Below are 16,175 nucleotides of genomic sequence, written 5' to 3'. Positions count from 1 at the left end.
TTCCCTCGCTGTGTCATCTTCTTCCACTTAATACAGTCTCTATTTTATTCCCAAATTGTCTCTATATACATCCAACATCCACGATGCTACCTCCAGACTCTCCCTTGGTTCTCGTCACAGGAGGATCTGGCTTCGTTGCCTCTCATCTTATCGTCCATCTCCTAAAACAAGGATACACAGTCCGCACAACCATTCGGTCACACTCAAAAGAAGCAGAAGTCAGACAAGCAATTACGCACGCCGGTGTAAACGCCAAAGATAGACTCACGTTTATCATTGCCGACTTGACAAAAGATGAGGGCTGGTCAAACGCAATGAAAGGATGCAGCTTCGTGCACCACGTCGCATCGCCTTTTCCATCCGCAGCTCCCAAAGACGAAAACGACTTGATTCGACCGGCAAAAGAAGGGACACTCCGTGTATTGAGATTTGCTCGTGATGCTGGCGTCCAACGAGTCGTCTTTACGTCGTCCTTTGCTGCGATTGGATATGGCCATGTACAGAAGAGGTCGTTCACTGAAGAAGACTGGTCTGTGTTAGATGGAGAGGTTGCTGTGCCTGCATACCACAAGAGTAAGATATTGGCGGAGAAGGCTGCTTGGGGCTTTGTCAATACGGAGGGCGGGTCGCTTGAATTGTCGGTCATTAATCCCACGGGTATATTTGGCCCTGTTCTGAGCAAGGATTACTCGTCGTCCATTGAAATTATCAAGAATATGATGGTTGGAAATGTCCCTGCGTGTCCACGGATTTCGTTTGGGGTGGTGGATGTTCGAGATCTCGCTGATTTGCATATTCGAGCAATGGTTGATGAAGCAGCGAAGGGGCAGCGATTCATCGCTACTTGTGATGACGGACCGGCTTCGATGATTGGGATTGCGAATATGGTTCGGAAACATTGCTCTGAGTTTGCGTCGAAGCTACCGAGTAGGGAGATCCCTAATTTTGTTTTCCATGTGGTGGCTCTCTTTCGGTCGGGATATCGTGGCATGCTTCCGGAGCTGGGGGTTGTGAAGCGCATACATAATGAGAAGGCGAAGACGACTTTGGGGTGGGTTCCGAGGTCGATTGAGGAATGTATTTGTGATACGGCTGATAGCTTGGTTGCACATGGAGTTGTGTAGGTGTATACTTTAAAGTGATAGGATAGAAAGTTGTTAATATGACCTTGGGGCATCTTAAACTATCCGCAGTAAGCATGCGCGAATATGGCTCGGTGTCCAAAGATACTGCACCACTTACATGCCCATCATTCATATCAGGAAAATGCAAGTATCTTCTCGCCTCTACTTCTCCGCCATCGATTCGTAGATCGCAACATATCGACACATCCGCCGAACAACCATAACCACTTCTTCACCACATGCTCAGCAACTTCATACGCAAATGGATCCCACGGTTCGCCCCATATGAAAAGACCACCGGCAAACATGTCATGGCATAGTTCATCCTCATCATACTGGGCAATATGTCTGAGCATAGTGTCCCGGACATCAGCCATGGGGAATAGATCAATCCATGGATGATGCAGTACCTGTCTTTGGAACAGCGTGGGCTCAAGTGTTGGCGGGACATCATGTTTTAGCGGCTGACATGTGACAAATGGCGAGAGAATATCATGTCGTAGTGACTCCATTGATATCCCAATAGATGAAGCGTTAGCTGCGGCTGCGGTGAAGATGTTGTACTGAGTTACTGGTAACAGGAGTTCGCTTCGAAGGAGCTGGTTAACAGATCCCCAGATGACTCGATGATGAAGCTGTGACAGAAAGGCGTTGCGTTCCATTGCATTGAGCTGGCAAAACTGAGAATGAACATTGTTCAGAATTCCATAGATTGATGTTGCGTTTGCCGTGATTGCTTGTTGATTTTTATTTCTGTCGTCCTGTGATGGCAGCTCACCTCCAATGTACACGACCCATTTGCGGGAGCCATCATGATGCATTAATTTCTTTTTAGCGCCTTGACCATTTTACGTTAGCAGACCGTTTGTGGCGAGGCGGTAAAAGTTTCAAGATATTAAAAACTAACGGCTATTTCTTTGGTTGAGGCGATTTTGCAATCGTCGGCGGCGGGCGGCTGGTGGAATATTGGGAAGATTCGATGCAGCTGGTCCGGCCCTGATGTCAGTGATAATTGCGTCTAGCTGGCGATTTTGCTGATCATGATGAGATGGCTCGTTTGGTAAAACACATGCCATTCTTTATGCGGTGATCTAACGGCGATGGCGATGAACGTGTGTTAGTTCAACTGTGATGAAGACGCATGGACATTTGAAATGTTCAAGTTCTCAGATCAAACAGATTTGCGGACTTTACAGCAAAATCCGCCCACAACTCTCACGCCGGCCGTACTCACGGGTTTCACCACGTTAAAGTGTTTAAACACCCAATCTACATACTTTGACTCACACACTCAGGCCTCTAATCCGCGAGTTATATTCATTCAAATATCTGTATAAAGTGCACAAAGGCCGGGGGCACGTAGCAAATCTATAGGGTGGGTCACGTGCACGGGATTTTCTTCCAGAAAATGCTACAAGCATCGTCTTGAGCATCGTGCCTCGGGGTAGTTATCTAATTCATTCTTTTAGTTGCAGTGCATGTTCATGTTGTTTCTTTATGAGTTCCAGCCGCATCGTGGTGGCTCACAAATCACACTGTTGATTCATGATGATGTTGCCTCGTCCCACATTCAATATTGGCCGCCTCCACTGGCCTTGAACAACGCATCTCTCTCACTCTCCATACAGGTGAACAATTCCCCGGAGGCATTCTCATTGAGACAATGAACACGATGCTTTCCTAGTCTCTATACGCCCTGGAGCATCTCATCGCCCAGTCGACAACCCATTGCTGGCCTCAACCTCCAACCCCGCCCATGCAGCCTTCAAAGTCACCAAGCTTCCCATCTCACTCTCGCCCTCACGCCTCATCATGGACCAAGGCCTCAGAGCCTCCATATGGGCACCAATCTCCTCATCACGCCGAACATACGATCTAGACAGACACGACACACGCTCCAGATCACTACCACCACCCATCTCTGCAATTGCCGGACCCTCAGTCACATCCGCATCTACACCTGGCCCACGAACCACCTCAACCACCACTTCAACCACTACCGCAACCACAAACCCAGCATCAAAAGCAGGATCCCTCGCCCGTCTCCAGTCCTTCCGCCGCTTCGAACATACATGCCACCGCCTCCGCTGGAAATTCATTGACCTCGAAAGCTCATACAACCGCGCCCTGGCACCCACCCAATGGGGCTTCACTCCTGCCGACGCAGAGCGCAACTTCAAGGTTGATTTTCACGAATTCTACGCATGGATTGAACAGGCTGTTGTTTTCCTGCTTCTCGTTTTCGGGGTCGTCGTGCACAAAGGCGGGTCAAGAGATGAAGCGCGAGCAGCCGGCACGGGATGGTCATCTCACGCCTATCATCATAATGTGTTGAAGGCGCTGGATGAGGAGGGGAATCCGCTACATGATATGCTGGGAAGTGGAGATGTGAACCAAGCGCTTTGGAAGGCGAAGGAGTTAAGGAATAGGTGGAAGGATGCGGCGGAGGGGAGGGAGACGCCGCCTTTGAAGATGTATGATTTGCGGTGGATTGTTACGCAGATATTGGGGGGTTTGGAGGAGGCGTATATGGTGGCTGGGAGGGAGGTTGATGGTGATTTGGGGGGAGGAGAGGATGAAGGGATGGTGGTGGAGGATGGGTGGGAGTGGATGGTGGAAAGTATGGATTGGGAGGCTTGATGAGGTTCGGGGGTTTGAGGTAGAATTTTGGGTAGCGAATGGATTATAGATGGAATATGAAGGATACGAGAGGAATATCCTATTGACTTGGTTATAAAGATCTATGTGCTTGTATATCAACAGAGAGTTGATTCTATTTTGTAGATTTGTCAACGTCAGTTGGCGTGCCCGAGAATAATTTCGGATGCCCGATCCGCAACAGCGTAGATAGTCGCCGTCAAATGTCCACTAAATTGCATTGGCAAGATAGACGCATCTACGACCCTCACGTTCTTCGTCCCGTATACCTTGAGCTTGGAGTCCACTACACCACCTAGCTCCCTGGACATCATGGCAGCTGTTCCGATTGCGTGCGAGTTGGAGTTACTGGAGTCAGAGAGATACTTCTTCCACTGCTCGTCCGTAGCACCTGGTGGCAATACGGTTGCGTTGGGTGCGAATTGGCCCACGATGATTTCCTTTACCGGGGATGTTGACCAAAACTTGACACCTATTCTGCCTGACTCGACCTGGGTAGTCATGTCGAAGTCGATAAAAAAGTACTTGGGGTCTATGATTGGTTTGTTAATGTCTTCGACTGAGCTCATGTGAACGCTGCCGCGACCAAAGGGTATCAGATGCCAGTATGAGTTGCCAATTTTGTCTCCCTGGGCTACCGAGAGAATCTCAGCGAGGGTGGCATGCTTGTTGAAAATGACGTCGTGCTGAATCTCGAATATACGCTCGAGGGCGGAAACCTTCATCCCACCTTGACTGGCCCGTGATAGCTGCTGGGCCCATTCACCAAGTTTAGCCTTGGTCTCTTTTGCAACTTTGCCGACATTGCTGCCGTAAATATCTTTTGCGGTTACAAAGGTACCGTATGGAGTGTAGCCTGTGATTGTGGCATTGGTAGTATAGAACAGCGTACTCAGTGCCTGGTCAATCATGTTTTCTCCTACTCCTGGTAAATCGACCACTAGCTCGACACCTTTCTGCTTGAGTAGACGAGGGTTGCCGACACCAGACTGCTCTAAAACGAGTGGTGTTCGTAAGGCTCCCGCCGAGATGATGACTTCCTTTTTGGCCTTGCCGGTCTTCTTCTTGCCATCTGGTCCAATGTATTCCACACCTGTGGCTTCAACACCGGAACCCGTCTGGCCGTCTTTCCATAGCAACTTGGACACAGTACCATTGATATGCTTGAGATTTTGCCGACTTTGTATAGACCAGTAGAATGCAGTAGCAGAGTCCCAGCGTTTATTTTCCTTGGGGTCTAGAGTTTGCGGCCAAACACTGAAGCCTTTGGTACTCCCGCTGTTGAGATCTTTGTTTACGCCTTGCTTCAGCACGGCCCACGTTCTTTTCAGAATATCGTATAGCGAGCCTTTTTCAAGGGCAGGGCTGAAAGCCACATGAAGTTCACCCTTCGTCCCATGATACTGGGGCTCAATGGACGCTCCAACCTTGGTCTCCGCCGGGCTAGGTGGGAAGATCTTTTCGACCTTTTTATAATACTTTAGCATTGTGTCCCAGTTCCAACCGGTATTTCCAAACTGCTCCCAGGCATCAAATTGCGCCTTATCTCCACGAATATAGGTCATGCCTGCCTCTCCTGTTAGCAACATGTGCGATTAGTAGAAAACAAGGCCATAGCTTTGCACTGAATTACCATTGATCAAACTTGTGCCCCCAATACCTTTTCCCGCATCAAATCCAATTACACGACCGCTTGCGTTAGCTTGGGGAATTGTTTGGTACGCCCAATCGGTTGAGCTCCCCAAGTTGTTTATCCAGGCTATCGGGTTTGTAATGTTCGGGTTGCCTCGTTGATCAGCACCGGGATCGATGACTGCAACTGAGAGTTTGGGGTTTTGAGACAGTCGGTTTGCCAAAACATTCCCAGCTGTGCCTGCACCGACAATTACATAGTCGTAGGAGTCTGTTGCACAGGCAGGCGGTGCAGTCGCTGCCAGCACAGCTAACCCCAATACCAAACAGTACATCTTGGAGAAGCCGACCAATGTTTCTGTCACTATTTGGAGACTGCGGATTGAGTGATGAGACAAGCAAGCCTATGCGGAAGTGACCACATTAATATCTCTTTGATAAGAGCTTTGATGTCATGCCATGCGCAGGCTCCGCGTAAACGGAACCATGCCGGCCCTTTTTAGCAATTTGAAAGCGCATCATCGGCCCGTTACCTGTAAGACGCGGGGGTATCTGGGGTTGGCAAGGGAATAGACGTAAAGTCAGATATGCGGTTGGAGGATGTCAGCATCATCCATGCTAGTTGAGTCCACCGTAGCTGGGTTGCCTGACAGTGGTCGACGCCAATTCTGCGATACCTTCGGTCAAATAATGCTGGGTCTTCTAGAAGTAGCAGCCCTCTGGTTCGGCCCGGAGGGAGCCAGGTCGGACTTAGTCGACGGTGCAATACTTGCAATAGTTGCTGATAAAAACGGCTAGAGAATAATGGGTGAGAGCGCATGATGAGAGTGTATGATGAATTGTTGCCCAAACTGGATGAATGTGGCGGCTTGACATTCTCGGGTCCACATCAGGTTGAACTTACCCCTGTTGCTTCCTTGCATCCTTCACGAACGCCCTCGCATCGACAAACGAAATTGACATTGACATACCAGGCGCAGGACAGAGTGCTGTTGGTTTCAATTTCCTGTTGAAGGGCAAGATCGAATCGACGGCGATACGGAGCCTGCAAAACGGCAACCAACAGTCTCATGGCTGTTCCGTCAGTGGCGCCGCTTCGGCGAAGCGCCAGAAACGTGAAAACGGAAACTGTGGTGAAGACCGAGACCATCACGCCTAACAGGAATCGCATCACTTCGAGATCGGTGAAGCGTAGTGCATCACCGAATTCACCTCAAAGACATAACATCAAAAAGATCAAGAATGAGCCTGTATCACCAACAGTCAAGCGGATCTCTGATATCAGCCCCCGGAAATCCGCCATCGAAACAGTGACAACCAAAGCAGAGGTTCTCAAGGAGCGTAAACTCAAATCTTTTTCTGCGTTCTCGAAGCAGTCGCCGTACCCAGACTTTGTCCGTCCCACCGCGGAAGAATGCAGAACTGCTCACAGAATTCTTGCAAAGGTTCACGGCGAACGACTTCGTCCAGAGGAGGTTGTGGCGCCTACGAAAACCGCAGGCTGTGGAGATTCACCGTCTGTCCTGGATGCTCTGGTGCGCACAATATTATCACAGAACACAAGCAACAAAAACAGCACCAGAGCCAAACTGAGTATGGATGAAGAGTATGGAGGTAGTGATAAGTGGGAAGAGATTGCGAGCGGCGGCCAAGCGAGGCTGGAGAAAGCAATACAAACCGGCGGCCTGGCTGCAACCAAAAGCAAAGTCATCATCGGTCTTCTGCAGCAAACGAAACAAAAGTATGGTGTATACTCGCTCGACCACTTGTTCGAGGCGTCAGATGAAGAAGCTATGAAGGAGATGATTTCCTTTCAAGGGGTAGGGCCGAAGACAGCGAGTTGCGTGTTGCTCTTCTGCCTGCAACGCCCTAGTTTTGCCGTTGATACCCATGTTCATCGCATCACTGGCCTTCTTGGCTGGAGACCAGCTTCTGCTGGGAGGGAAGAGACTCAGGCCCATTTGGATGCAGTTGTGCCTGATGATGAGAAATACCCCCTACATGTTCTCTTTGTTACACATGGCAGACTCTGCGCGGAGTGCAAGGCTGGTGGTAAGACCGTGAAGAATTGCGAGCTGCGGAGAGCTTTTAAGAATGGGCGCTTTACTGGAGGCGCCAAGGAAGACGCGGCTTCTATTAAGAAGGAGGAAGAATCAATATGACGTTCGAAGTTGTTTCTGTATTTCCAGTGCTGACGGCGCTTCACGGGTCTGCAGTGGCTGTTGGTGGTTCCTGCGGTCGATGACCCGATACCCAAAACTCAAGTTTGAAAGTCAGCTTCATCGACGCAAGCGACGTTTGCGGTGGCATGGCATCCGGCAGATTCAACCTGCATAATAAATTCAACGTGTACAGTACTATACGAAGCACAGTAGTATGTAGGAAATAGACCTGGATCATATTCTTCCCTCACCAGATCACTCGCATTTTCGGCAAATTGCCAGGCATCAATAAAGAATTGGTTGAATTGACTGGACTTGACATTTCTACAGGAACAAAAGAGGAAGGAGCCACACACACTCCACTGAACCGACAGGTGGGGTAAAGTGATCAAGTCCAGTGCCACTGGCCTTGGGCTCTGTGATTCATTCCAACTCTCAAGTGCTCCAGTGGGCGAGACTTTCCTCCCTACACCGACAACAAACGATTTGATCCTTTACTCTGAACCAGTTTGGTCGACATGTTCCATGAACGCGGCTGGACAAACGGATTATTGTACGACCCCTGGAACGGTCTTCTCAATCGAACGGCTCAATCGCCGTGTCGTTAGGCTGGCAGCAGAATTCAACGGTTCTTGCTATCGATGCAACCCTCAACAATGGAGCGAGTAACAATGTGTTGAACAGCCACGCCAAATTCAATCTGTGCAACGAGGATGCGGCGCACTGGCCTGTTGTCCGGTGGGAGTGTGTGCATATATGGGTTGTGCAAAGCAAGTGAGTGAATAGTCTCGAGTTACGCGACATTATTTCATGCACCAGTGAGGAGGCGCAACAACGTGGCCAAGGCAAGTTGCAGCGAATTCGCAATTTGCGGAGATGGGTTTGAAAGCACGCTTTCGATTTGTTGTCTTGCTGCTAGTAGGTGACATCGCCTGGCATAGAGCTCGGAACCTTCTTGGCCCGAAACTTGGGGTCCGCTGAACCGAATCGCGAGTGAGACAACCCCAGCACAAGATCGAGAATGCAATCGAACTCGAGTGTGTGGCATTTGCATCATGCGGTGTTACTTTGCCATTGACTTGCACAGCATTCGTCCAATGGATCTTTCGATGTCAACAATCAGGATGGGGACTAGCCATGGGTCCAACCATTCTTCAGAAGCTCACGATGCCATTTGATCGCACTGAACGCGTAGCAAATAGTCCCGCCGGATGCCGTCTGATATTAGTTCCATCATTCTCAGCAATAGCTTTCAATTGCTGCTGGGAGATCGGTCATTGTGGCCCGCCATGTCTTAGGCAATAGGCCGGGTCCCTGGACCAGCCATCCAAGTCTACTGTCGATCGTGTGGAGGAGCTAAATTTCTAGAGTAAAAACACTGTCCCACGTTGACTTAGTGCTAGAACGTATATCATTCTCCGCATACTATTAAAGGCACCTGCTCCCCCAAATCCGTATTTGGAGAGAGGTTTGCACCCCGTAGGCTTGGATGAATCTTTGTTAGGGCAACCAGCCTCTATGAAGCAATCTTGTAGTTCTCGTCAAATAGCCTCTTAACGTACAACCAGAGCTGCAACGCGACATATCACGCTCTATCAAGTCTTTTCCCGACATGGCGAAAGTTCTGGCATTGTTGGCTTCGCCCCAAGACTGGCCCGCGAGCATTCTGATACTAGGAATAACCACATTCGTTATTCTTCTATTTCGATTCGCCACGCGGCCAGCGTGGCCATTGAAAGCGCCTAAATCTTTACAAGGGTGGCCAGTGCTCGGGTCTCCTGGATTCTTTGGTCATAGGTTGTCGTTTTTGCAAAAGGGTTTCTCAAAGTCTTCTTCTGGTCAGTTCAGCTTCTTCTACGGACCGTACCCGATTGTGGCGCTGTCAGGTAGTGCCGGGAGGAAAACCTTTTACACCTCTCGTGGCCTTGACATGAATGAAGGGTATGTATCCTGGAGATGGAAGAGGCGACAGCCACTGTGAGATGCACTGACATAAGAAAAGATTTGCTGCCCTGTTCTCAGCAGCACCGACTGTTGACCACCTCTACGACGGAGAAGGCACTTTGGGGAACCACTTGGTCAGTCTATTTAAGCGGTTCTTACAAAAAGGTCGCCTTGAATCGAACTTACCTATCATGGTTAGGGACTGCATGACAAGCTTCCATGATCTTGATACAAGTGTACCAGTGGACCCTTTCGATTCAGTGTACGCTCTCATCTACCAGCTCACTGTTCGCCACCTAGGGAGTGTTGATATCGCGAACGACCCGAAACTGTTGCGAGAGACTCTAGGTATTTTTGGCGCGTTGGATGACAGCTCAGCTTTGGAAGTAATGTTCCCTAGACTGCCAGTCCCGAGCAGACTTTCAAAGATTTGGGCAGGTGCTAGATTACACCGGATATTTTGCAAAATCATGCAAGACAGGCGACGGACTGGGCGTACAGAAGAGGATCCTATGCAGCTGATGATGGACGATGGCGAAAAAGATGTCATTACTTCTGCTGTAAGTTTGATTGGCCCTTCATAAATGTTTTGGCTGAAACCCGAGCCTCAATGCGCACATGCTCACCTCAACCGATGTATTAGTTTATTATGGGCGGAATATTTGCTGGTCTCTTGAACACGGGGGTCATATCAGCCTGGATCTTGCTGTTTCTCTCCCAGAACAGCCTGTGGTATCGAAAAGTTCAAGACGAGGTGTCTGCCGCTATAGCCAAGCACAGATACTCAGAGACGGAGCCTGGGCCTGATGTGTTAGGCCGCCTCAAGATGGAAGACTGGGAAACCGACTTCCCGATGATCGACTACTGCCTTCGCGAAACCATCAGACTGGTAATGCCAGGGTCGGCAATACGCAAGAACGTTGGAAAAGATATTGAAATCTTGGGCTCAGGGGAGATTATTCCCAGGAATACCTACGCAGTAAGACTTGCGGTTTCTTGATATCGACGCTTATCCGACAGAAGCTGACGAACTTTGAAAGGTATATCCAATTGCAGATGTCCACCTTGATCCGGAGGTGTACTCAGAGCCGCATAAGTGGGATCCAAGCAGATATTTCGCAGATCGAGCGGAGGATAAGAAAGTGAGCCACGCCTATGTGGGATGGGGAAGTGGCATGCATCCTTGTCGTAAGTATTTCACCTGTGAAAGATACGCTGGAGAAAGCTGCTAACACTGGCAAATGCAGTGGGAATGAAGGTACGCGGCCATCCATCCCCTGCTAGACATATTGCGCTGTGGTGAAAGACATACTGACCATACAATAGTTTGCCAAGATCGAAGTGGCCATGTGTATAGCTTTGTTTGTGGCCTTCTTTGACTTCAAACTAGTGGACAAGGATGGCAATACGGAGAACGCTCAACTGCCCACTCTTAACCACGGGAATTTCTCAGCGACTCGACAGGCAGGACAGGCATTTTTGCAGTGTGAACGGCGTACATTGTAACCTTTGTATGATCTACAGAGGCTGGTGGACTGATGTGGTGCGGTATGGAGTGCTGTGAGCTGAGACACGTATGGGGACTTGTATCTAATGAATTATGTGACCAAAGTCTAACAAATCGCAATTATGAGAACTGATAGGCGACGAACATCTTCAGCCATGTCTTGACTCCCAGAGGCTCTTGAACACAGATCCCTCGGTTTCCTTCAACTCTTGTGGATTTCCAACTTCCATGACCTCCCCGTTGCCCATGACAATCACCACGTCGGCATTGACAATGCTCTCTAATCTATGCGCAACGGCCACAACTGTGCAATCCTGAAATACACTCTTCAGAACTTGCTGTATCTCCTCATCTGTCTTTCCGTCGACGCTGCTCGTCGCTTCGTCTAACAAGACGACTTTGTTGTTTCGTAGGATCGTCCGAGCAAGTGCGAATAATTGATGCTGGCCGTGTGAGAGTCCCAAGTCTTCAAATGCGGCTTCAAGACCACCTCTGTCCAAGACATTGTTCCAAATTCCTACCTTTGCCAACGCATCTTTCAACTGTTCATCACGGTAGTCGTCTGGGGACGCGTCACATAGTCCGAGGGCAAGGCGATCAGGGTCGAGATTATCGCGCACCGTCCCGGGAAGCTTTACAGGATCCTGTGGCAGTACAGTTAGATTTGATCTGATGCTCTGTCGTAGAGCTGTCGCCAAGTCGATGCCGTCGATCTGGATGGACCCAGAAGTCGTCTCAAGGAGCCGGAGTAAGGTGAGGATAAGTGAACTCTTGCCACTTCCAGTCCGGCCGCAGATACCGACTTTCTGACCAGGCTTTATACTGATCGATATGTTGCGAAGAACAGGATCGCTAGGGGGTCTGAAATTGTAAGTGACTGGACAGGAGCCTTTCAAGAGGCGAAAACTCACTTATATGTGGCAGTAACACCAACCACATCGATCGCGCCCTTGGAAGGCCACTCCTTTGGCAGCTTTAGCTGCTCTGAGGGTTTGTTTTCTGACGGCGTGTTTTGAACGAAGTCTCTCACTCGGGCTGCTGCTCCTAGTGACGTCTCCATATTGGACCATGACTTGACGAGGAATGAGAGACCGCCGTTGAAACCCATTAGGGTGACCATTGACAAGCCAATACTGCTCCCGGTAGTTGTATCCTTGAAATGAACCGCCAAACCAACCTTTGAAAATGCCTTAGTACGTAGCGGGTATAGTTGATCGATGAAAACAAACATACCAATATCACAGAGATTGCTGCCACAAACAGCCCCATAGAAAGACTCAACCACTGCTGAATACAAAGCAAAATATAATACGGCCTCTGAGAAAAGTCCAAAAGTCCCAGATTCTCACTGAGGAAATGCCCCTCCCACCCAAAAGCCCGAATTGTCATCACACCATTCAGCGTTTCCGTGAAGTGCGTATACAGCGGAGATTTGGACTCCAGCTCCAGATGCCGCATCTGCTGTGATGTACGGATATAAAACCTCTGAAAGGCATATACTATCACAACAGAAATGGGCATGACGATGCTGAGATACTTTGTCCCAGAAGCTACAATGCCTGCTGATACGATGAAGACCGCGACGTTGAGGGTGGTTTCGAAGAATGCCATTGGCATTTGTTGGTCTACAAGCGTCATATCCTGACTGAAACGATTTAGAATAACGCCATTGTCGGTATTCGTTAGAAAATAGAGCGGTGCTTGGAGGTAGGCATCTAGAAGTTGTTGGTGGAGATGGATTGCTGAGCGGGGGATGAGGACGGTCATGAACCACCATGGCGAACAGGCGGACAGGATAATTGTAGTGATACAGAGTGCCATGTATACGCCGAAATATGCGCCTGTGTCCTTGTCGGTGCCGTGGTCTGTCCAGAATTTGATCCATACGGGGGGCATGCGGCCGATGACGATGTACCCTGTTGCGAGGCAGACGAAGACGAGAATCATGGGCGTAGGGACGGAGTTGAAGTAGAATTTGTAGAGGGGCCAATCTGCGAATTGCCTTTCTGTAGGGTCGTCTCTTGGACCTGTTGGCGGGGATGACTGCTCTTCTTCTAGCTTTCGATCTTCTCCTGAGAGGTGGTCGGTCTTGTCGTCACGATGTTCGATGGCCAGGGCTTTGACGTAGCCATCTTGGGATTGGAGGTCTGCAAAGGTGCCGCATTGTTGAATGTTCCCGTCTTCGTTGAGGACAATGATATTGTCCGCGAAAGGCAGGTAGTGAACTGAGGAATATGTTATTGGGCTGTCATGAAGATGTGTTGACTGGGTACGTACCAGCGTGGGTGGTCAACACAACAGTGCTGTTAGATGATCTCAGAAGACCATTTGGTTTCAGCAAATTGTTAAATATCAGTGACGAGGTGGTCGTGTCTAAAGCACTGAAAACATCATCTAGCAGAATTATCTTGTTTCGAGAATAGATTGCTCGTGCAAGCGCCAGTCGCTGCTTCTGTCCACCGCTAAGTGCAATACCACCGCTTCCCACGATAGTATGATCACGGTTTGGAAAGGTGTCAATATCTCGATCTAGGGCGCTTGCACGAATAACCGTTTGGTACCATTCGTGTTCATACGGACTCCCAGTTAGCACGTTTTCTTGGACAGACACATTGCGTAGCCAGGGTGTTTGATCGCAGAAAGCCACGGATGAGTGCGAGTTATTGAGGAACAAGGCTCCATCTGCGATGGGAACTTCGCCTAGCAATGTCTTTAGAAAGACGGATTTGCCACAGCCAACAGGCCCAACTACAATCGTGAAGCTAGATACCTTGATATCTAGAGTGATATTTTGAAGAACTGGCTTTGCCTTGCCTGGCAATGTGGCCGTGACGTTTCTTAACGTGAGAGTGTTGTGGCTCCCAGATCCTGATTCGAGGTTTGTAGAAAAAGTTCTTGAGTCATTAGAGTGACCGTTCGAAGCAGTCTTGCTCATAATTCTCCCATCTTTTCGTTCGTCTGATAGCAGGAATGTTTGAATACGCTCGAAGCACCCCAAGCTAGCCACAAACTGGGGGTACACGGACGTCAACTCTGCAATAGGCGTGGATATCAGACTCAGAATGGACAGTGACGTGAATGCCTGCGAGACAGTGAACCCTGCCGGGCCAGACCTTGTCCAGAAAATTGCTGCTGTGATGACAATCGCCGGAGTTGCTTGGTCGGAAACATTGGCTGTTGCTCTGGTTAATAGGGTTCTATCACTCATAATACAAGACTGCAGCATTTCCGAGCTCACCGATGGCTAATATCAGCACAATAAAGTTCCTGAATCTCTTCGACAAGTCCAACTCGTGGATTCGTAACTGGCGAAGGTAGCCACCCATATAGTCAGTCAAGCCCATCATTTTGAGACTCTTAATCTGTGACAGCATCAAAGATGTCTCTCCCACTCTCTTTTGTACACCCTCCATCCAGGCCATTCTGGCGGGGAGTATGCCGTCTGCAATTTTGGATGTGAGTGGAATACAAACTGTCATAATGTTAGTTATCTCATCTGGGTAAGCTCAGAATTAAACCCACTCAAAGCTGGTACGGCAGCCAAGAAGAATGCGGCACCAATTTCGCGATGCAAGAGATACATGGCTGCACATAGCTCAATGATACTGGCCCAGAGTTCGTGAAAATCCTCAACACCGCCTCTAATGCCGTCAATGTCTGTACTCATGAGAGTCAAGGCCGCGTGGTCAGTGGACGTAATGGTGTTTAACTGGGCGATTTTGGCAAAAATGAGCGACGAAAGACTGCCTCGTAACTTGGTCACGAAGCGATTCAGGACATGAGAGTACAATGGGCCACAAATCTGTTGATGGTTAGCAACGTTTTCAAGTTTGGAATCACTTCATGCACCTGTATCGACTTACAGCTAGCCCAATGTACACAATCGCGGTTGCCAAAACAAGATTGTTTGCAACGCTAGCAGAATCTGCAGTTCGAGGTTCACCTAGGAACTTGATCACCCGGTTAATCAAAATAGGCTGCCCAAACCTAAACACAGCTTGAAGCAGCCTTGGAACAACAGGCATCAAGAACGACCACTTGAGCGCAGACCAAGTTGCCCTGACCAAGTAATACTTTGAGCTTGGATTAGCCTTGTTGAGCGCCTCCTGCATCCTGCAAAGCAGGTCTTGGGATGAAAAGACACTATCAATTTTCCCCAGGTCCTTGACTCTCAGCTGGGACTTGTAGCCCTTTAAGAAGAGACTGTTTAGCCACCAGAATGTAAGACGACAAAGAGGACCGCTCGTTTCTTCCGCCGACCGGTCCTCAATACTGCCAGGCAAGCAGTTGCGTTTTGGCCATTCTTCAAGTACTATGAGAATAGCTCTGGTGACTTCAACTGCTAACAGTACCGAAAAGTGCAGTCGATTGCCAGAGAGTGGTCTCTCATAGGACGATATCGTCTGTGGAAGTCCAAGTAATGTTGCAAGCCAAAGGTATCCAGCGAGGACCGCGGACGGCTGAATCGCTCTTCGGTGCTCTAGGTAGGATAGGATTGCGACTGAAGAAGCTGCTATGAGACTCAGCGACGTGCCTACAGTGTGTAAGGTTGTCGGGCTGTCATCAGAAAGCAATAGGGCTAGTAGCACAGACTGCAGAATGAAGAGGATCGTGGAAAAGGTCACTTTGCTGTAAAGTAGCCATCCTGAGCGCGTAATAGCTGACTTGGAGTGAAGTTGAGCGAAACGACATGGTGCTGCGATTAGCAGAAAAGCCGATGGGACGATACAGATGATTTCGGGGGCAAGTAGATTGGTGAAAGTGAAGCCATTTGGGCGAGGTGCGAAGATGATGCTGCTCATTCCAACTTGCTTGCTTAAAGCTTTCCACAACTGAAGGATTGTAAGTAGTTCATGAAGGCCGAGTGAGGTCTAGGCTCGAATTAGCAGCCCGAAGCTACGCGATGGAGAATTTCACAACATGAAGTTCCGTGTGAAACGCCTAGTCGTTATGAGACGATAATGAGAACTGCAAACCAGTTGTTCGACAGGGGCTTTGCACTTCAAGTATCTCGTCAGATGGCTTCGGATTGCAACCTATTAAGCCGACTCCATTGACAGTCAATCAACTGATTTACCACTCAACCTGAAGTAACTCGTGATGCGCTACAGTCTCAGAAAGAGTCATAAAATGCAAATGTAAGATATA

At 49.1% G+C, this 16,175-nt stretch overlaps 8 protein-coding genes across 8 annotated transcripts; 4 read left to right on the top strand and 4 right to left on the bottom strand.

Annotated features, from left to right (window-relative positions):
• Positions 1 to 83: 83 nt before the first annotated feature.
• On the top strand, positions 84 to 1,124 carry VFPPC_07867 (NAD dependent epimerase/dehydratase; the record flags this gene model as incomplete). The annotated part of the gene is made up of 1 exon (XM_018286667.1): positions 84 to 1,124. One exon carries the CDS (start codon positions 84 to 86, stop codon positions 1,122 to 1,124), a length of 1,041 nt encoding a protein of 346 aa, XP_018143389.1.
• A 134-nt stretch (positions 1,125 to 1,258) lies between these two features.
• Positions 1,259 to 2,200, bottom strand: VFPPC_07866 (hypothetical protein; the record flags this gene model as incomplete). The annotated part of the gene is made up of 2 exons (XM_022428589.1): positions 1,259 to 1,962; positions 2,035 to 2,200. 2 exons carry the CDS (start codon positions 2,198 to 2,200, stop codon positions 1,259 to 1,261), a joined length of 870 nt encoding a protein of 289 aa, XP_022284383.1.
• A 736-nt stretch (positions 2,201 to 2,936) lies between these two features.
• Positions 2,937 to 3,764, top strand: VFPPC_07865 (fungal specific transcription factor; the record flags this gene model as incomplete). The annotated part of the gene is made up of 1 exon (XM_018286665.1): positions 2,937 to 3,764. One exon carries the CDS (start codon positions 2,937 to 2,939, stop codon positions 3,762 to 3,764), a length of 828 nt encoding a protein of 275 aa, XP_018143387.1.
• Positions 3,765 to 3,919: 155 nt separating this feature from the next.
• VFPPC_07864 (GMC oxidoreductase) lies at positions 3,920 to 5,749 on the bottom strand (the record flags this gene model as incomplete). The annotated part of the gene is made up of 2 exons (XM_022428588.1): positions 3,920 to 5,358; positions 5,416 to 5,749. The coding sequence occupies 2 exons, from the start codon at positions 5,747 to 5,749 to the stop codon at positions 3,920 to 3,922; spliced, it is 1,773 nt and encodes a 590-aa protein (XP_022284382.1).
• A 735-nt stretch (positions 5,750 to 6,484) lies between these two features.
• VFPPC_07863 (base excision DNA repair protein) lies at positions 6,485 to 7,576 on the top strand (the record flags this gene model as incomplete). Its single annotated transcript, XM_018286663.1, has 1 exon — positions 6,485 to 7,576. One exon carries the CDS (start codon positions 6,485 to 6,487, stop codon positions 7,574 to 7,576), a length of 1,092 nt encoding a protein of 363 aa, XP_018143385.1.
• Positions 7,577 to 8,152: 576 nt separating this feature from the next.
• VFPPC_16006 (hypothetical protein) lies at positions 8,153 to 8,380 on the bottom strand (the record flags this gene model as incomplete). The annotated part of the gene is made up of 1 exon (XM_018293759.1): positions 8,153 to 8,380. The coding sequence occupies one exon, from the start codon at positions 8,378 to 8,380 to the stop codon at positions 8,153 to 8,155; it is 228 nt and encodes a 75-aa protein (XP_018143384.1).
• Positions 8,381 to 9,188: 808 nt separating this feature from the next.
• VFPPC_07862 (cytochrome P450 6A1) lies at positions 9,189 to 11,026 on the top strand (the record flags this gene model as incomplete). The annotated part of the gene is made up of 6 exons (XM_018286662.1): positions 9,189 to 9,517; positions 9,579 to 10,080; positions 10,164 to 10,499; positions 10,561 to 10,708; positions 10,768 to 10,778; positions 10,847 to 11,026. 6 exons carry the CDS (start codon positions 9,189 to 9,191, stop codon positions 11,024 to 11,026), a joined length of 1,506 nt encoding a protein of 501 aa, XP_018143383.1.
• Positions 11,027 to 11,176: 150 nt separating this feature from the next.
• Positions 11,177 to 15,829, bottom strand: VFPPC_07861 (ABC multidrug transporter; the record flags this gene model as incomplete). The annotated part of the gene is made up of 7 exons (XM_018286661.1): positions 11,177 to 11,888; positions 11,939 to 12,204; positions 12,261 to 13,252; positions 13,305 to 14,201; positions 14,266 to 14,499; positions 14,550 to 14,829; positions 14,891 to 15,829. The coding sequence occupies 7 exons, from the start codon at positions 15,827 to 15,829 to the stop codon at positions 11,177 to 11,179; spliced, it is 4,320 nt and encodes a 1,439-aa protein (XP_018143382.1).
• Positions 15,830 to 16,175: the final 346 nt, after the last annotated feature.

This window comes from Pochonia chlamydosporia, chromosome 4, assembly GCF_001653235.2.
Source record: "Pochonia chlamydosporia 170 chromosome 4, whole genome shotgun sequence".
In the NCBI taxonomy this organism is placed as follows: Eukaryota; Fungi; Ascomycota; class Sordariomycetes; order Hypocreales; family Clavicipitaceae; genus Pochonia; species Pochonia chlamydosporia.
This window is presented reverse-complemented; position numbering and strand designations above follow the sequence as displayed.